The sequence below is a fragment of the Schistocerca cancellata genome, chromosome 7, assembly GCF_023864275.1.
Source record: "Schistocerca cancellata isolate TAMUIC-IGC-003103 chromosome 7, iqSchCanc2.1, whole genome shotgun sequence".
Classification (NCBI taxonomy): Eukaryota; Metazoa; Arthropoda; class Insecta; order Orthoptera; family Acrididae; genus Schistocerca; species Schistocerca cancellata.
Window position 1 is genome coordinate 468,700,520 of NC_064632.1, and position 21,626 is coordinate 468,722,145.

A 21,626-nucleotide genomic window follows, 5' to 3' on the forward strand; every position below is an offset into this window, starting at 1 on the left:
AACCGACTAGGAAGTCTTTCTGATTGGCATCTCGGAAAACTCTTCAATCTTGGGTCTTTCCAAGAACTCTTCCTTGTTTGAAAGTTTCGAAAGAATTCTATTCAGCCCTGAGAGAGGCTGAAGGAAGACCTCAGGGAGAAATAATCGAATCGCTTTTGGAAGCCGACATTACTGGAAAGATTTCTGGTGTGATGATTTAGACACCCTACATCTACATCTACATCTACATTTATACTCCGCAAGCCACCCAACGGTGTGTGGCGGAGGGCACTTTACGTGCCACTGTCATTACCTCCCTTTCCTGTTCCAGTCGCGTATGGTTCGCGGGAAGAACGACTGTCTGAAAGCCTCTGTGCGCGCTCTAATCTCTCTAATTTTACATTCGTGATCTCCTCGGGAGGTATAAGTAGGGGGAAGCAATATATTAGATACCTCATCCAGAAACGCACCCTCTCGAAACCTGGCGAGCAAGCTACACCGCGATGCAGAGCGCCTCTCTTGCAGAGTCCGCCACTTGAGTTTGTTAAACATCTCCGTAACGCTATCACGGTTACCAAATAACCCTGTGACGAAACGCGCCGCTCTTCTTTGAATCTTCTCTATCTCCTCCGTCAACCCGATCTGGTACGGATCCCACACTGATGAGCAATACTCAAGTATAGGTCGAACGAGTGTTTTGTAAGCCACCTCCTTTGTTGATGGACTACATTTTCTAAGGACTCTACCAATGAATCTCAACCTGGTACCCGCCTTACCAACAATTAATTTTATATGATCATTCCACTTCAAATCGTTCCGCACGCATACTCCCAGATATTTTACAGAAGTAACTGCTACCAGTGTTTGTTCCGCTATCATATAATCATACAATAAAGGATCCTTCTTTCTATGTATTCGCAATACATTACATTTGTCTATGTTAAGGGTCAGTTGCCACTCCCTGCACCAAGTGCCTATCCGCTGCAGATCTTCCTGCATTTCGCTACAATTTTCTAATGCTGCAACTTCTCTGTATACTACAGCATCATCCGCGAAAAGCCGCATGGAACTTCCGACACTATCTACTAGGTCATTTATATATATTGTGAAAAGCAATGGTCCCATAACACTCCCCTGTGGCACACCAGAGGTTACTTTAACGTCTGTAGACGTCTCTCCGTTGATACCAACATGCTGTGTTCTGTTTGCTAAAAACTCTTCAATCCAGCCACACAGCTGGTCTGATATTCCGTAGGCTCTTACTTTGTTTATCAGGCGACAGTGCGGAACTGTATCGAACGCCTTCCGGAAGTCAAGAAAAATAGCATCTACCTGGGAGCCTGTATCTAATATTTTCTGGGTCTCATGAACAAATAAAGCGAGTTGGGACTCACACGATCGCTGTTTCCGGAATCCATGTTGATTCCTACATAGTAGATTCTGAGTTTCCAAAAACGACATGATATTCGAGCAAAAAACATGTTCTAAAATTCTACAACAGATCGACGTCAGAGATATAGGTCTATAGTTCTGCGCATCTGCTCGACGACCCTTCTTGAAGACTGGGACTACCTGTGCTCTTTTCCAATCATTTGGAACCTTCCGTTCCTCTAGAGACTTGCGGTACACGGCTGTTAGAAGGGGGGCAAGTTCTTTCGCGTACTCTGTGTAGAATCGAATTGGTATCCCGTCAGGTCCAGTGGACTTTCCTCTGTTGAGTGATTCCAGTTGCTTTTCTATTCCTTGGACACTTATTTCGATGTCAGCCATTTTTTCGTTTGTGCGAGGATTTAGAGAAGGAACTGCAGTGCGGTCTTCCTCTGTGAAACAGCTTTGGAAAAAGGTGTTTAGTATTTCAGCTTTACGCTTGTCATCCTCTGTTTCAATGCCATCATCATCCCGGAGTGTCTGGATATGCTGTTTCGAGCCACTTACTGATTTAACGTAAGACCAGAACTTCCTAGGATTTTCTGTCAAGTCGGTACATAGAATTTTACTTTCGAATTCACTGAACGCTTCACGCATAGCCCTCCTTACGCTAACTTTGACATCGTTTAGCTTCTGTTTGTCTGAGAGGTTTTGGCTGCGTTTCAACTTGCAGTGAAGCTCTCTTTGCTTTCGCAGTAGTTTCCTAACTTTGTTGTTGTACCACGGTGGGTTTTTCCCGTCCCTCACAGTTTTACTCGGCACGTACCTGTCTAAAACGCATTTTACGATTGCCTTGAAGTTTTTCCATAAACACTCAACATTGTCAGTGTCGGAACAGAAATTTTCGTTTTGATCTGTTAGGTAGTCTGAAATCTGCCTTCTATTACTCTTGCTAAACAGATAAACCTTCCGCCCTTTTTTTATATTCCTATTAACTTCCAAATTCAGGGATGCTGCAACGGCCTTATGATCACTGATTCCCTGTTCTGCACTTACAGAGTCGAAAAGTTCGGGTCTGTTTGTTACCAGTAGGTCCAAGATGTTATCTCCACGAGTCGGTTCTCTGTTTAATTGCTCGAGGTAATTTTCGGATAGTGCACTCAGTATAATGTCACTCGATGCTCTGTCCCTACCACCCGTCCTAAACATCTGAGTGTCCCAGTCTATATCTGGTAAATTGAAATCTCCACCTAAGACTATAACATGCTGAGAAAATTTATGTGAAATGTATTCCAAATTTTCTCTCAGTTGTTCTGCCACTAATGCTGCTGAGTCGGGGGGTCGGTAAAAGGAGCCAATTATTAACCTAGCTCGGTTGTTGAGTGTAACCTCCACCCATAATAATTCACAGGAACTATCCACTTCTACTTCACTACAGGATAAACTACTACTAACAGCGACGAACACTCCACCACCGGTTGCATGCAATCTATCCTTTCTAAACACCGTCTGTACCTTTGTAAAAATTTAGGCAGAATTTATCTCTGGCTTCAGCCAGCTTTCTATACCTATAACGATTTCAGCTTCAGTGCTTTCTATCAGCGCTTGAAGTTCCGGTACTTTACCAACGCAGCTTCGACAGTTTACAATTACAATACCGATTGCTGCTTGGTCCCCGCATGTTCTGACTTTGCCCCGCACCCGTTGAGGCTGTTGCCCTTTCTGTACTTGCCCGAGGCCATCTAACCTAAAAAACCGCCCAGTCCACGCCACACAACCCCTGCTACCCGTGTAGCCGCTTGTTGCGTATAGTGGACTCCTGACCTATCCAGCGGAACCCGAAACCCCACCACCCTATGGCGCAAGTCGAGGAATCTGCAGCCCACAAGGTCGCAGAACCGTCTCAGCCTCTGATTCAGACCCTCCACTCGGCTCTGTACCAAAGGTCCGCAGTCAGTCCTGTCGACGATGCTGCAGATGGTGAGCTCTGCTTTCATCCCGCTAGCGAGACTGGCAGTCTTCACCAAATCAGATAGCCGCCGGAAGCCAGAGAGGATTTCCTCCGATCCATAGCGACACACATCATTGGTGCCGACATGAGCGACCACCTGCAGATGGGTGCACCCTATACCCTTCATGGCATCCGGAAGGACCCTTTCCACATCTGGAATGACTCCCCCCGGTATGCACACGGAGTGCACTTTGGTCTTCTTCCCCTCCCTTGCTGCCATATCCCTAAGGGGCCCCATTACGCGCCTGACGTTGGAGCTCCCAACTACCAGTAAGCCCACCCTCTGCGACCGCCCGGATCTTGCAGACTGAGGGGCAACCTCTGGAACAGGACAGGCAGCCATGTCAGGCCGAAGACCAGTATCAGCCTGAGACAGAGCCTGAAACCGGTTCGTCAAACTGGAGAGGCCTTCCGTTCAGCCCTCCGGAATGTCTTTCGCCCCCTGCCACACCTTGAGACGACCTCCCACTCTACCACAGGTGAGGGATCAGCCTCAATGCGGGCAGTATCCCGGGCAACCACAGTTGTAGCCCGATCGGGGGATGCGTGGGACGAGCTGGCCGTCCCCGACAAACCCCCATCCGGACCCTCACAGTGATGCCCATTGGCAACAGCCTCAAGCTGTGTGACCGAAGCCAACACTGCCTGAAGCTGGGAGCGAAGGGATGCCAACTCAGCCTGCATCCGAACACAGCAGTTGCAGTCCCTATCCATGCTAAAAACTGTTGTGCAAAGAACGTCTGAACTAATCTACAGAGAGCGCAAACAAATCGACACAAAACTTAAACGGTTATTAAAATACGAGATTGCCTAGTAAATGCAGTAATGCTGCCACTTGTGCACTGCTGACACACTGCTCGGCGGCGGAAGGAGACTACGCGATTTTACACTATTCGGGTACTAAAACGCGATGCTACAACTCTCAAATACTATAATACGCCCGAAATTTATGAATTTAACAATGCAAGTACCAATAACACGCAAAGAAATTAAGAATTAAACTATGTAACAAATGAGTGAGCTAGGAGTATACGACTTGCTGCTGCAGCTGCTTATCCAGCGGCGGCAGGGAGCACACTGACTGTGACCAACCGACACTGGCCGTTCAAAACAATAACAGAAGACAGACGACTACGCGAATTTACACTATTCAGGTACTAAAACGCGATGCTACAACTCTCAAATACTATAATATGCCCGAAATTTATGAATTAAACAATGCAAGTAACAAAAACACGCAAAGAAATTAAGAATTAAACTATGTAACAAATGAGTGAGCTAGGAGTATACGACTTGCTGCTGCAGCTGCTTATCCAACGGCGGCAGGGAGCACACTCCCGGTATTACCATTTAAGAATGCTTACGTATAGGGCTATTATCCATTGGATCACCAGACCGAAGTCCCATTGGACAATAGCGTTAAAAATCTCAGCGGAGCTTAATATACTATTTTTAGAAATATTACAAGCGGCAGTGAACTGACTTACCAGTCTTTTACATCTTTTACAGAGGTCAGCGTTCATCTTCAATACTGCCATGTCTTGACTTACACGTTCTGCTACAACCAGCCTACCACAAGGATTCAAAGCGAAACGATGACGTATAGTTAAAATTTGTGTTGCTTTTCCACCGACATTTCATCTGTAGTCGCAGTACATATCGCATGTCAGAAATTGCCTTAATTCCCGCAGAGACCTACTTAATCTCCTCGTTATCTCCAAGTATTACCAGTTATAATACTGACACAGTTTTTGTGACCAAATATGTACGAAAAACCTGTTTTAATTAATGATGTAAGCCCCGAGACAAGTGCTGCCTGCAGTTTGATAGACATATTATGCAATACTTCTGAAGGTTACGAATTATTTTTCACAAGTACGCTCCAGAACCAGTATCTCCTGTAGTAATAACTTCGGAAGTATGTAGACAAAAGAAACTCGTTTATAGAATTACACACTAGTAAGTGCACAGAATCTTATATAGGCTATTCAGTCACTGCTTTTTGTGCTGTGAATAATCACAGATAATGAGTGTCGATCAATAAAGTATCCGTATATGAAGCGAAACGAAAACTGCTGCCTACCACTACTTTTCTAAATGACCTTCAGTGATTTCACCTTACTAATATTGTCTCGTCTCTTGTATAGGATCTCCTGGAAGCTTCTAGGTTGTCAGTTGACTGATTACCGCAAAATGACCGCCACATAGAAATTAAGTGATAAGGCGAACAGCACCTCGAAGACACTTTTGAGCTTCAGAGTGACTAATTAAAAAGGTAATTTCCCTGATAACAATTTACGGTCTGCGTGTGCTGGCACGTTTTCGTGGATAAATATAAAAGTTGAAACCTTTTCAGTGCTTCCCTGTCATATAGTTAGTTTCATGTTCCGTGGATCATTAGCCCGATAAATCGTAACGATGTGGAACAAGTCGTTTTATATTCACGTCGCAAATTATTTTGTAAATATTGTCTACAAGCTATTCATTTACATGTGTCTTTTTTGTTTGTTAAGAAAACATACAGATACGAGTTAGTAATTCCTAAACATCACCTTTTACACACAACAATAATAGAAATTCTTCTGCAAAATAGGACTTGTCAGGGAGAAAGTGCTTCAGTTCCTCTCCAAATTTTACATTCCTCTCTGCCAGACATTTTACATCAGAGCGTAAATGATAAAAATTTTTAGTTGCAGTATTGTACACCCCTTTTAGTGCTAAAGTCAACCCTAATGTGACTTAATGAATGTCATTTTTTCTTCTAGTGTTGCATTTGTATACACTGTTGTTCCTTTTCAATTGCGGCGGATTAATTACAAAAAGACTTCTTGAGGGAATAAATATACTGTACTGTAGTGTTCAAAATGCTGTCTCCTTGAACAGACGTCTACAAGATGATCGTAGGTGAGCACGTCATATTATTCTTACAGCACGTTTCAGAGCAATGTAAACTTTTTTCCTTGAAGGTAAGTTATCCCCAGATAATTATTCTACATGACTTTATTGAATAAAAATATCAAACGTGCCTGAACTGTTTTAGGAATTCCAAAATGTACTTTTTTCAGTTTAAATGCTCGTCAGTATGGGCATCTAAGAATTTTGAAATGTGCGCTCTATGAATTATTTCCTCGCCATGTGTTGCAGTTGCCACTGCTGTAGTACCACTAGATGTGCAGAACTGAATAAGTTGTATCGTTTTAAAACTGAGAGGAAGACCAATCACGGAAAACAAGTCAATGTTACGTATAATAATTTTGGTTACTATTTCTTCTGTTGCTGCCTGTCAGTTAGGATTGAGTAGAATACTAGTGTCATCGGCAAAAGCAACTAATGTTGAATGTTGGCTATTAGACAGAAGAATACCGTTTACGTGTGTGAAGAGCAATAGCGGACCTAAGATTGAGCCCACACATGTTTTCTCCCAGTCAAGGTAATCTCCCCTGACTACACTTGTTGAATTACTAACTACAAAATTCAGCATTCTTTTGGTTAGGTATGAAATTACCCAGAGGTTGGCTATAACATCAATCCCATGAAAGAGAATATTATACTTCACACAGTCAGATGCCTTAAAATGGTTCTGAGCACTATGGGACTTAACTTCTGAGGTCATCAGTCCCTTAGAACTTAGAACTACTTAAACCTAACGAATCTCACACACACCCATGCCCGAGGCAGGATTCGAACCTGCGACTGTAGCGGTCGCGCGGTTCCAGACTGTAGCGCCTAGAACCGCTCGGCCACCCCGGCCGGCTCAGATGCCTTAGCTAGGTCGCATAAAATAATAACCGGAGCTATTTTTTATTTAATTTTTCTAAAATTTGGTGAGTGAACATGTGACAGGTATTCTCAGTAGAGCAACTCTTTATAAATTAGAACTGTGATTCGCTGAGGACATTATTGATGCTCAGGAGGGATACCATACTAGAATATATCACCTTCTCAAAAATTTTGGAAAATGATGTCGGTAATGAAACTTGTCAGTAATTACTGACATCTCTCCTATGACCTTTCTTATTGAGGAGCTTAACAATGGCATATTTCAATCTCTCTGGAAAAATGCGTTGAGGTACTGATGTTTTACATGTTTCATATAAGACGGGACTTATTATATGGGAACAAATCTTTAGCACTCTGTTGTAAACTCCATAAAATTCAGATGAGCTTTTATTTTTGAGGGAACATATAATTTTCTTAACGTCTTAAATTCAACGTTATTTAGGGCAGTTTTAGGAGTCATAGATGGTTCTAGGGTTGATTTGGCTTCACGACGAAACTTCTGCAGATCAACTGAGTGTCAAAAAAATCTTAATCTTTCTACCTGTATTTTCGTAGCCATGGATCTGTTGCTTTACGATTTAATGAATTCTCATTTTGTTCCACGATCAAGGTTTTAATTTGTGTAATAAATGTTACCTATGTTTTCTCCGTGAGTATCTGAACCATTTGACAATACTGTCAGTGACATCTTCGAGGACAAAGATACAGTGTACGGTATAAGATGTGTCTTATCATAATGTATTACATTAATCTAAATGTGACATTCTTGAAAATATTGGTTGGAATTTTTCGCATAATCCTTATCACTATAGCCACTCTGACCCCGTTAATCGTCAGTAGACCTCAACCAACACACTGCACTATTTAAGTTAGCTAAAATCACTTTCTTTTTGCATGGAGCATTCATCTCATCTGTTTACATTCCTGTGTCAGAGTCTTTGTTATACGAAGACGCTGCAAATATTCTGTTTTATATTCAGTTGTCGCCTTGTTGCCGCTTCGCTTTGAATGCTTCTCTAAGATTAGTTTTTAGCAGAATTAGCAGAATACTTTCTTCGTGTTCTATATGTACGATACAGAAAGATAATCTTCAGACATGCGGTACAAGACAATGTATCATTAACGAAAGACTAGAATATAACAGAAACGTAAGTTGTATACTCCATTAACAAGAAAACTTCCACTACATTGCTATGATACTGTTCAAGCTAAATCTGATCGAGAAGATCAGGAAGAAAACTGGTTCTCTGAAAAAATCTGCTATCTTCTCAGTTATACTGCTACTCATCTGCTTTTCGCAGCTTCATATTTACTTTATTACAACGGTATTTAAAAAAATCATCTTTAAGGAATGAATCCTCTTTTGAGTACATTACTATTAGTGACGCTGCTTTATAACGAACACTGCTACTTGCGGTGTAGCTAACAGAACTTTACAATACCTTGGTCTAGATATTAGATAATTTGTAGAAAGAGTGGCTATTGGAGTATGTTTCTACATTTATTTTGAGTTATCAGGGATTATGCTTTCTTGTTTCCTGTTATACTGTAGTTTGTTGAATATTTTACCACCAGAGTACATAACTCCAGGCTGAGCCATACAGAAGAAGGCTAATTCAATATGCGAATTATTGAAATTATTTTCTTTAATAGGTACTACTAAAATTGCAGTTCAGATGAAAATGACTCATATTATGGAGAAAAAAAGCCATTAAGGATGAACTATTGGGAAGCGATGTAAAAATTCCCAGGTCTTCAAAAGGGCTTCAGCAAGATGCACAGTTATCTAATTTACTGTTATTACTGCTCGCTTCTGTTAAATAAACAGCAGTTTGTTTACTTTATAACATTATTCGACGAGACAACAGGGAGTGAAAGTAAGCCTATACTATTGTCTTCAGAGCAACACAATGAAGATAATTCGAAGCATGTAACGGTTCAAAATGGCTCTGAGCATTATGGGACTTAACACCTGAGGTCATCAATCCCCTAGACTTAGAACTAATTAAACCTGGCTAACCTAAGGACATCACACACATCCATGTCCGAGGCAGGATTCGAAGCTCCGACCGTAACAGAAGCCAGTTCCGAACTGAAGCGCCCAGAACCGCTCGGGCACAGCGGCCGGAAAGCATGTAACGCGCTGAACCGTCCTTCTTGATTAATTTATCTAAACTTGTTATGCAAATTGACCCCAAGGAACTTTACATAGGTGGTTTCGTGCAGCGTATAACCATTAACGTCTAAATGTAAATAAGTAGTGGGGTCGAATTTAGAACAACATTTGAAAATACTGGGATATGTTACAGCCTAAGGGCCATTTGATAGTAAAGAGAAGATATCACAATATTCTCCTGTTCATATACTACATTTTCAGGAAAGTTACCAGTGTTTTCCCATGTACTTCCTCAGCTATCTGATGTACATCGAGTTGACAAAAGTCATAGGATTCCTCCTTTCTCCCGTCGTAGTGCAGCGGTTCGTCGTGGCATGGACTCAACAATTCGTTGGAAGTCCCCTGCAGATATACTGAGCCATGCTGCCTCTTATAGTCGGCCATAACTGCGAAACTGTTCTGCGCAGGATGTTGTGCGCGGACTGGCCAATCGATTATATAATGGGCAAAACATTCGCTCGAAATAACCAACATGTTCTTCACCCACATGGTGGACAATTGTGGCCCAGTAACACCGTGGACTATCATTCATAAAAATTCCATCATTGTTTGGGCTGCAGATGATCAGTGTTCGGATCAGCTGGACCAGAGGACCCACTCCATTCAGTGTAAACACAGGCCACCACTGAGCCACCACCAGCTTCTACAGTGCCTCATTCACAACTTGGGTCCAGTGTCTGTGTCACAAGTGAACACTACCGTCAGCTCTTACCAACTGAACTCGGGACTCAAGTGACCAGACCATGGTTTTCCAGGCCTTCAGGGTCCAACCAACATGGAACTGGAGCAACGTCGTACTGTTAGCAGAAGCTTCTACAGTGCCTCATTCACAACTTGGGTCCAGTGTCTGTGTCACAATTGAACACTACCGTCAGCTCTTACCAACTGAACTCGGGACTCAAGTGACCAGACCATCGTTTTCCAGGCCTTCAGGGTCCAACCAACATGGCACTGGAGCAATGTCGTACTGTTAGCAGAAGCTTCTACAGTGCCTCATTCACACCTTGGGTCCAGTGTCTGTGTCACAATTGAACACTACCGTCAGCTCTTACCAACTGAACTTGGGACTCAAGTGACCAGACCATGGTTTTCCAGGCCTTCAGGGTCCAACCAACATGGCACTGGAGCAACGTCGAACTGTTAGCAGAAGCTTCTACAGTGCCTCATTCACAACTTGGGTCCAGTGTCTGTGTCACAATTGAACACTACCGTCAGCTCTTACCAACTGAACTCGGGACTCAAGTGACCAGACCATGGTTTTCCAGGCCTTCAGGGTCCAACCAACATGGCACTGGAGCAATGTCATACTGTTAGCAGAAGCTTCTACAGTGCCTCATTCAGAACTTGGGTCCAGTGTCTGTGTCACAATTGAACACTACCGTCAGCTCTTACCAACTGAACTCGGGACTCAAGTGACCAGACCATGGTTTTCCAGGCCTTCAGGGTCCAACCAACATGCCACTGGAGCAACGTCGAACTGTTAGCAGAAGCTTCTACAGTGCCTCATTCACAACTTGGGTCCAGTGTCTGTGTCACAATTGAACACTACCGTCAGCCCTTGGCAACTGAACTCGAGACTCAAGTGACCAGACCATGGTTTTCCAGGCCTTCAGGGTCCAACCAACATGGCACTGGAGCAATGTCTTACTGTTTGCAGAAGCTTCTACAGTGCCTCATTCACAACTTGGGTCCAGTGTCTCTGTCACAATTGAACACTACCGTCAGCTATTGGCAACTGAACTCGAGACTCAAGTGACCAGACCATGGTTTTCCAGGCCTTCAGGGTCCAACCAACATGGCTCTGGAGCAATGTCGTACTGTTAGCAGAAGCTTCTACAGTGCCTCATTCACAACTTGGGTCCAGTGTCTGTGTCACAATTGAACACTACCGTCAGCTCTTACCAACTGAACTCGGGACTCAAGTGACCAGACCATGGTTTTTCAGGCCTTCAGGGTCCAACCAATGGCACTGGAGCAACTTCGAACTGTTAGCAGAAGCTTCTACAGTGCCTCATTCACAACTTGGGTCCAGTGTCTGTGTCACAATTGAACACTACAGTCAGCTCTTGGCAACTGAACTCGAGACTCAAGTGACCAGACCATGGTTTTCCAGGCCTTCAGGGTCCAACCAACATGGCACTGGAGCAATGTCGTACTGTTAGCAGAAGCTTCTACAGTGCCTCATTCACAACTTGGGTCCAGTGTCTGTGTCACAATTGAACACTGCCGTCAGCTCTTACCAACTGGACTTGGGACTCAAGTGACCAGACCATGGTTTTCCAGGCCTTCAGGGTCCAACCAACATGCCACTGGAGCAACGTCGAACTGTTAGCAGAAGCTTCTACAGTGCCTCATTCACAACTTGGGTCCAGTGTCTGTGTCACAATTGAACACTACCGTCAGCCCTTGGCAACTGAACTCGAGACTCAAGTGACCAGACCATGGTTTTCCAGGCCTTCAGGGTCCAACCAACATGGCACTGGAGCAATGTCTTACTGTTTGCAGAAGCTTCTACAGTGCCTCATTCACAACTTGGGTCCAGTGTCTCTGTCACAATTGAACACTACCGTCAGCTATTGGCAACTGAACTCGAGACTCAAGTGACCAGACCATGGTTTTCCAGGCCTTCAGGGTCCAACCAACATGGCTCTGGAGCAATGTCGTACTGTTTGCAGAAGCTTCTACAGTGCCTCATTCACAACTTGGGTCCAGTGTCTCTGTCACAATTGAACACTACCGTCAGCTCTTAGCAACTGAACTCGGGACTCAAATGACCAGACCATGGTTTTCCAGGCCTTCAGCTTCAGGGTCCAACCACCATGGCACTGGAGCAATGTCGTACTGTTAGCAGAAGCTTCTACAGTGCCTCATTCACAACTTGGGTCCAGTGTCTGTGTCACAATTGAACACTACCGTCAGCTCTTACCAACTGAACTCGGGACTCAAGTGGCCAGACCATGGTTTTCCAGGCATTCAGGGTCCAACCAACATGGCACTGGAGCAATGTCGTACTGTTAGCAGAAGCTTCTACAGTGCCTCATTCACAACTTGGGTCCAGTGTCTGTGTCACAATTGAACACTACCATCAGCTCTTAGCAACTGAACTCGGGACTCAAGTGACCAGACCATGGTTTTCCAGGCCTTCAGGGTCCAACCAACATGGCACTGGAGCAACGTCGAACTGTTAGCAGAAGCTTCTACAGTGCCTCATTCACAACTTGGGTCCAGTGTCTGTTCACAATTGAACACTACGGTCAGCTCTTACTAACTGAAATCGGGACTCAAGTGACGAGACCATGGTTTTCCAGGCCTTCAGGGTCCAACCACCATGGCACTGGAGCAATGTCGTACTGTTAGCAGAAGCTTCAACAGTGCCTCATTCACAACTTGGGTCCAGTGTCTGTGTCACAATTGAACACTACGGTCAGCTCTTACTAACTGAAATCGGGACTCAAGTGACGAGACCATGGTTTTCCAGGCCTTCAGGGTCCAACCAACATGGCACTGGAGCAATTTTGTACTGTTAGCGGAAGCTCTCGCATCCGTCGCCTACTGAAATAGCCCATTAACGCCAAATTCCGCCGCTATGTCCTAGCGGATACGTTTCTTGTACGTTCCATGTTGATTTCTGCGGTTATTTCATGCAATGTTGCTCGTCTGTTAGCATTATCACCTCTAGGCAGACGCCATTGCTCTCGGTCGTTAAATGATAGCCGTTGGCCACTGCGTTGTCCGTAGTGAGAGGTAATGCCCGAAATTCGGGATTCTCAGCACACTCTTGATACTATGGGTCTCGAATGCTGAATTCCCTAACGATTTTCGAAACTGTGTGTCCCATGCGTCTAACTGCAACTACTGTTCGGTGTTCAACTGTTTTTAAAACTCATCGTGCCGCCATAATCACATCGGAAACCTTTTCACATTAACCACCTGTGCAAAAATGACAATTACACTAATGCATTGCCCTTTTATACCTTGTGTACGCGATACTACGGCCATCTGTATGTATTTGTGCAGATCGAAATCCCATGACTTTTGCCACCTCGGTGTATTTCAGCAGGTGCATATTCTAGATGGTACCGTAAATTTATCCTGAGATCAAGATAAAGAAAACAGCAAATTATTGTACTTTTCCCAAAATACCAAATTATATCAAGAATATCTACATCAAAATACAGAGCATCCAGAGTAAAGGGGGGAAAACATTACCTTTTGAACTCAAAATAACATCATAAAATTCCCTCCTTCCACAAGACACTGTACTTGTCTGAATCCCGTCTCTGTTACAGGAAGACTAAATTTGTATAATACAGTTTCAAGTTTTCAAGAAATCTCCCATGCTAGGCTACGAAAATAGGGCCTCTGATACATTTATGCCAATGTTACCTCACTAAAGATTGTATATTTCAGTCACATGCGCCCGTATTTAATACCTCCAGTTTATGTACTCATTAGGCTTTTGGGAGGAGCGTCGGTTTCCAGCTTCTTGCCGATATCCTGTTTGAAGTGTTTACACACTAATTCTGACTCACGGTCGTATTTATCTGCCAAAATTATTTAGAAATCATAGCTCGTGCGAAACTCATCCTGCTACTTTTCACTTTATCGTGCGAAGCATGGTTGAGTATCAACAGGCACATTCCATATTGTTAGCTTTCCGGAAAGCGTTTGACATAGTGGTACACTGCAAACTGATAACAAAGGTCAGAGCGTACGGAGTAGGTTTTCAGATATGCGAGTGACTCGAAGACTTTTTAAGTAATAAAATCCAGCACTTTGTTCTGGATGACGACTGTTCATCAGACACAAAGGTATCATTAGGTGTGCCTCAGGGAAGTATGATAGGACCACACGGGTTCTTCATGTACACACCTCAACAAAAGTTTGGAGTATCAAAGAGTTAGTACCATGACTTCTTATAGTACACAAACTAAAGTTTATAGAATATTTTATCAAAATAAACATACTCGTAATTCCTTCTGAAAACAAGAACGATTTTGGCTAGTTAAAGGAAATCGTTAAAAAACAAAGCAGGCTTTCTCCTAAGTGTACATCTTGAAAACAAAAACAATAAAAAGCTTTACCTCATGATGATTATTATCAGTCTTTAGTAGTCCTCCCCGCACACGGATGAATTCTTCCACTTTGCGAGCAGGCCACTGTGGCCGAGCGGTTCTACGCGCTTCAGTCTGGAAGCTCGTGACCGCTACGGTCGCAGGTTCGAATCCTCCTTCTGGCATGGATGTGTGTGTGATGTCCTTAGGTTAGTTAGGTTTAAGTAGTTCTAAGTTCTAGGGGACTGATGACCTCAGATGTTAAGCCCCATAGTCATCAGAGCCATTTGAACCATTTTGAACCACTTAGCGATGCACGCTCTGGATGAGACAATCAAGTTCATCTTGGGGTATGAGGTCCCACTCCTCAATGACAGCTTTAGTGGGGTCCTGGAGATAGTTAAGTCGATTCGGACGTTGTGTAATGTCCATCTTCAACAGGTCCAATGCATGCTATATAGCATTCATATCTGGGGACTGTGCTGGTCAATGCATTCGGTTGGTGCTGCATCTTTGAAGATACCGAGACACTGCTAAAGTACAGAGCAGTGTTGCATTGTCATCAACTAGGGTGACGTTGTCTCCGACATCACGTCTGTAGGGCCTTACAATCGTTTGTAGGACCTCTTGGAGGTATCGGGGACCAGTCAGATTGCCGTAGATGGGAATCAGAGGGTCCGCCGTCCCGCCATTATTGCCGCCCAGAACATTACACTTCCAGCTGCAAACGGATGGACTTGGTGAACGTATCGGCGTTCCTGGTGTCGTGTAGCGCTTCTCCATACCCTAAGACGCTCAGTGTTCCTCCGCAAACCAATCCTGGTCTGGTCAGCAAACCTGAAGTTACTCCATTCTTCTTGGTCCTGTGCTGACGTGCAAAAGCCCAGGTCCCTCGATTGCTTCGGTTCCGTTGGTTGAGCGCAAAGCTTTTCATTCTTCTGGAATGAAGACTATCTTGATGAAATCTTCTTTGGACTGTTTGTTATGCGAAACGAATGTCTGTCGCCGATATTTCTAGCAGTTGATGTTGGGCGCGTGCCAGCCGACAATTGGCGGAATCTATCACGCATCGGTGTTGTCATACGAGGACGACCGCTGCGAGGTCTATCGTTCACACTTCCCGACCCTCCGCACTTCTTCCACACCATAGACACACGACTTTGAGTGACATGTAACCGATCGGCAACATCTTGCTGTGCATGACATGCTGAAAGTAAAGCCACTATCCTGACCATATGAAAGTGTTGTATGCCTCTACTTGGCACGTTAGTGCTGTGCAGAACACAAACTGAATGAAGCTTTTGTTGATACTGTACTGCTAGCGGTATGCCGCAGCGGCAGCAATATTTATATGGCCGGGAAACGGCCACGAAACATGCCAGTAGTAAACAACGTTCAGTATTTGGCTCTAACTGGATAATGCATGACGTTCCTAGATCAGTGAGGCCTGCAGTAACGTAGGCTATATTTTACGATAGTATTCGACACAGTCACTTCGGTTACATATCTATGGGGTAACGTTGCAGAGCGACATGAAATAGAACGAGCGCGTAAGGTTGGTCGTGGGGTAGGCGACTGGTCGACTTTTTATCGGGACAATTCTAGGAAAGTGTAGCTCATCTGTAATGAAGACCACATCCAGGACAGTTGTATGACCCATTCCTGAGTACTGTTCCAGTGTTCGGGACCCCCACCCAATCAGTCCAAAGGAAGACATGAAAGCAATTCAGAGGCGGGCTGCTAGACTTGTTACAAGAGGATAGATCAAAATACGAGTGTTACTGAAATACTCTAGGGAAGGAGACATTATTTTTGTGAAACTTTATTGACAAAGTTAAGAGAACCGGTATCAGACTGCAAAACGATCCTAGTCCCCCAACATACATCTCGTATAAGGGCTCAGAAGACAAGTGAAAAAAAGGCTCGTGCGGAAGCAGACAGTCGGTTTTCCATGATTCTGAGTCACAGCCACTGTCACTAAATATGGTGCACTGGAGCACTGGTGTAGACTTCTGTATTGTAGGTGTGTCATGTAATACCAACTTAACGGTGCTGATGTCTGTCGCATCTCCATTCTCCTTCTTCAGAGTTTCATAAATGTGGTCAGGCGTTTCACCTTTAGTCACTGAAAATCTTCTTGTATGTACATCAACGCAGGTTATTTTCTAAATTTATACAGTGCTGTGTTACGATTACTCTGTCATCAGCTTAATGAAGGAGGAAAAAAATAGGAGACATTACTTTCTGATTGGTACTCGCAGAAGCATTTTGACAGAGTGCTCAGTCAAGACGTTGAGTTCCGGTAGCTCGGCTCCCCGATCGTCCTCGACACGCGACTGTGTTGAGGCTGTTGGTATTTTTTAATAATATTGGGTATCCGGTATGAATATTTTAAGAAAATATTATTATCGACCCTCGTTGCAACGAAAAAAATTACCGGTAGATCGGTATATCGACGGAAAGATTATCGACGTACCGACCAAAAAAATCGGTTCCTCATTGTAAATATACTGCCAGTTTTAGACCTGTATATTTAAGTACTGATTTATTTCCAGAATGAGATTTTCGCTCTGCAGCCTAGTGTGCGCTGATATGAAACTTCCTGGCAGATTAAAACTGTGTGCCGGACCGGGACTCGAACTCGGGACCTTTGCCTTTCGCGGTCACTTGATTTATTCAGTGTTACTTATAATCCGCCTTGATTGCAAAATATTTATTCAAATGGCCGGTTTCGGTTCCTCTAGAACCATCTTCAGATCTGCAAAAATCGGTTACAGGAGTAACCCGTCCGCACTAAGCAACCTTCACATGCTGCGTGACTGCGGTATCCCTGCAGACATTATGTCTATTTTTTCAAAACACATGATTTATTATTAGATGTTCTGTACATCAACGAGCTAGCTGCCTGCTTATCGCCCTTAGAGCAAGACTTGAAAGGAAAACGATGCACGTTCACGTTTGGCGGTAACCACTTTGCTAACAGTAACTGCATGTAAGTGGGACAATAACAGGTGTCCCCTGGGTCCGTCGTTTGTTTTCGTCACATATCGGATTTGTCCAGAAGACTCCATGTCGCCTTCCGTGTTTTTCCATTTCTGCACGAGGCAGCCAACTAGCAGTCGAAGTGTGAGAGTTGCTTGCTGCAGTTAAAAGCTGCTGTTACTGTTGGCAGTGCCGAGCGCCGATTACGTCAGCATTTCCCCTCACACGTCTCTGCCCACCGCAAAGACCGATCTTCTCATTTAGATTTTTGTTCATCATTTTCACCAACTATTTTTTAAAGAATGCCGATGTGAAGAAAGTTGCGTTAAGAATTGTTTTTAAACGCAACTGGTGTGTTATTTTCTCACGTCGGAAATCCTGTTGTTTCATTCAGTCCCCACCCCCACCCTCACCACTCTCCCCCCCCCCCCCCCACCACCACCCTTCGCTGATGCAATCGGAATACTTCTTTGTGCCTTCTATACCTACTTCACACAGTCAAGGAGAGAGACTGGACATAATGAAAGCTCAAAAAGTAGTATGCTTCCCTCACATGGTGAAAGTAAAATTATGTGCTACTGTAATTTCAAAAGAATAATTTCAAATATATACCGAAAATTGCAATATATATATACTGTGGACAGTTGGAAATGTGGGTCTCACGGGAAGCGTGCAAGGGATAAGGCCCTGCAGTCATCTGTGTCCTCGGTGGCTCAGATGGACAGAGCGTCTGCCATGCAAGTAGGAGATCCCAGGTTCGAGTCCCATTCGGGGCACACATTTTCAGTTGTCCCCATCGAGGTATATCAACAACACCTGTCGGCAGCTGAGGGTTTCAATTAATTATCGTTTATTCTAGAGAAGCTGCACGGTCGTCAATGGTATCTGTTCTTTCGAGAACAGTTACTATCTTCATATATACAGGGTGTTACAAAGAGGTACGGCCAAACTTTCAGGAAACATTCCTCACACACAAATAAAGAAAAGATGTTATGTGGACGTGTGTCAGGAAACGCTTAATTTCCATGTTGTAGCTCATTTTAGTTTCGTCCACCTACGCTCAATGGAGCACGTTATCATGATTTCATACGGGATACTCTACCTGTGCTGCTATAACATGTGCCTTTACAAGTACGGCTCAACATGTGGTTCATGCGCGATTGAGCTCCTGCACATTTCAGTCGAAGTGTTCGTACGCTTCTCAACAACAGATTCGGTGACCGATGGATTGGTAGAGGCGGGCCAATTCCATGGCCTCCACGTTCTCCTGACCTCAACCCTCTTGACTTTCATTGATGGGGGCATGTGAAAGCTCTTGTCTACGCAATCCCGGTACCAAATGTAGAGACTCTTCGTGCTCGTATTGTGGAAGGCTGTGATACAATACGCCATTCTCCAGGGCTGCATCTTCGCATCAGGGATTCCATGCGACGGAGGGTGGATGCATGTATCGTCGCTAACGGAGGACATTTTGAACATTTCCTGTAACAAAGTGTTTGAAGTCACGCTGGTACGTTCTGTTGCTGTGTGTTTCCATTCCATGATTAATGTGAATTGAAGAGAAGTAATCAAATGAGCTCTAACATGGAAAGTAAGCGTTTCCGGACACATGTCCACATAACATATTTTCTTTCTTTGTGTGTAAGGAATGTTTCCTGAAAGTTTGGCCGTACCTTTTTGTAACACCCTGTATATAAAACAAAAATATCGGCACTCGATATTGCCCTTTCGATATCGATATAACGGTGAAAGGAATTATAGCCGATACGTATATCAACGCTGCCTGGAAAAATATCGAAATATCGATATGTCGATACTTTGCAACGGCGCCAGTTGAGACCGTGTGCTTGGTGTGGGTGCAGGACGCGCGGCATGGGCGGCGAGCTGCGGCTGGACGAGGTGCCGCTGCAGCCGGGCGACAGCCGCCTGCGCCGCCAGGCCAGCTACATCCAGCAGGCCGACCACCTGCCGGGCCTGTTCAGCGTCTCCGAGCTCATGTGGATGGCCGCCCACCTCAAGCTCGGCTCCTCGCTCTCCGACAAGGCCAAGAAGCTGCTGGTGAGTCGGCCGCTCTGCTCTCTGCGCCAGCTCTCCGCCCTTTGAAACCTCACGACTTCGCAGACAGTCCTGTCGGAGGAACATCCGCAGCTGAGCGTTATAGCAGAGGTTGAAAATACCGCTTCAGTTGCGAGGCTCTTTTTATTTAGAACACGACCGGTTTCGGGCTCTTATACGCCCATCATCTGGTTGTTACAACTTCGTGCCCGAGCTCCGCGGGGTGCTCTGCGTTCGCTGGTGTACTCGTCAACCGCGGCGCTTGAGAGGTCACAGCACCAAGTTATAACACCTGATGATGGGCGTATAAGAGCCCGAAACTGGTCGTGTTCTAAATAAAAAGAACCATACAACTGAAGCGGTATTTTCAACCTCTGTTCACGATTTTGGCTAATGCGATGTCGCATTAACGAGTAGCGCCGTCTTTTCAGTCTTCCCCTGTTGCTGCAATTTAGACTACCCTTCTGGCATTCAACCAGTTTCTTCTTATTTTGAATTAAAAAAAAGTCTCGGCTGTGGAACTTACTGTTTAAATGATGCGTTTCGTCGTTCAGCCCATCATCGGATTTTCTACAAAAAAAAGAAGAAAAGAAAATATCAATAGACACAGGTATGGTCCTATCACGGACGGCTCGAGATAAAAATATCAAAAAAGTGTCTGCAAACCACTAGAAAGGAAACTTATTACCTTTGCGTATATGTTGCGAAATAAGCATAGTGAATATATGCGATTTCAGTCTTTCTCGGCGTATTCCACTGACGAATTCTTCTCGGGTTATCAGCCGAGTGGTGGCGTCGTCTTGTCGCAACGTTTCAATGAGTTTCGTACCCATCATCTTCGGCTGATAACCCGAGAAGAATTCATCAGTCACAAGCATAGTGAAGACCACCAAGATCACGCCAAACAGGGCTTGTACCTGTACAATAAATATGAAGTAATAATAAAATCATTAAATAATAAAATCATTAGTATTGTAACATTCGGGAGGACGACGGTCCAATCCCGTCTCCGGCCATCCTGATTTAGGTTTTCCGTGATTTTCCTAAATCGCTTCAGGCAAATGCCGGGATGGTTCCTTTCAAAGGGCACGGCCGATTTCCTTCCCCATCCTTCCCTCACCCGAGCTTGCGCTCCGTCTCTAATGACCTCGTTGTCGACGGGACGTTAAACACTAATCTCCTCCAGTATTGTAACATAACCAGAATTGAAAAGTCCAAATGTTACCTCCCATACACACACAGTGGCATGTGCGGTGGAGCAGCGATAGAGCCACATTCATCGTATGGCTTCATTTAAACACAGTGTAGTGAAATTGACAAATACCTCTGTACTTTTATACTTTTACACTTGACTGCATTTCATTGAGGCTCACATCATTTACCACTACAACATGCGCTGAGTATTGCTGCTCTATGCAATATTATTCCACCAATGCCCGGCCGTTGTGGCCGAGCGGTTCTAGGCTCTTCAGTCTGCAATCGCACTGCTGCTACGGTCGCAGGTTTGAATCCTGCCCCGGGCGTAGATGTGTGTGATGTCCTTAGGTTAGTTAGGTTTGAGTAGTTCTAAGACTAGGGGACTGATGACCTCAGATGTTAAGTCCCATAATGCTTAGAGCCATCTTCCAATTTTCATATAGATAACCCCATTATGTTTATTTATTATTTTAATATATTCGATCTTCACAATATTTTGTTCAGTAGCCTAATTTTTAATCCCCATTATATGCTCTTCATTAATTTTTTATTCCAGAATCATTCATGCACGCCGTCTATGTGAATTTTCGCTGCTAAGCCCCATGAGGCGCTAAGTCCAGTCCTTAACTGTACACTTGTGTGGACATCTTCATCTGTGTCGGTCAGTTTCACTACACTGTGTTCAAATGAAGCCACATGTCTGCAGTCCCGTAAGTGTGGTCCTGTCGCCACACAGCCCCTCTCTGTACATAAGTATCGAAGGTAACGCTTGCACTTTTCAGTTTGGCCTCTGCTACTGTATTTCTTTTCAGTTTTTTTTTTAATTTTTTACAGCTTCTTATATATTGGGTAGGTACACAACCTATTTAGTGCGATGTTGATGTATGCTTGTTTCAAAGTATAACGGGAAAAGTAAGTTTTCTTTCTAATGGTTCGTAGACGCTTCGTTGATATTTTCACTTCGAGCTGTGCGTGATAGGACCATGCATCTGGCTGTTTGTATCTTTCTTAGTTCTTCTTTCTA

At 44.2% G+C, this 21,626-nt stretch overlaps 1 protein-coding gene across 1 annotated transcript in view; it reads left to right on the forward strand.

Annotated features, from left to right (window-relative positions):
- The window catches only part of LOC126092093 (ATP-binding cassette sub-family G member 1), a 445,593-nt gene that overhangs the window by 339,126 nt on the left and 84,841 nt on the right, over positions 1-21,626 (forward strand). Inside the window, exon 3 of the mRNA XM_049907516.1 lies at positions 19,213-19,408. Coding sequence (XP_049763473.1) covers positions 19,213-19,408 — 196 coding nt within the window. The remainder of the gene's footprint in view (positions 1-19,212; positions 19,409-21,626) is intronic.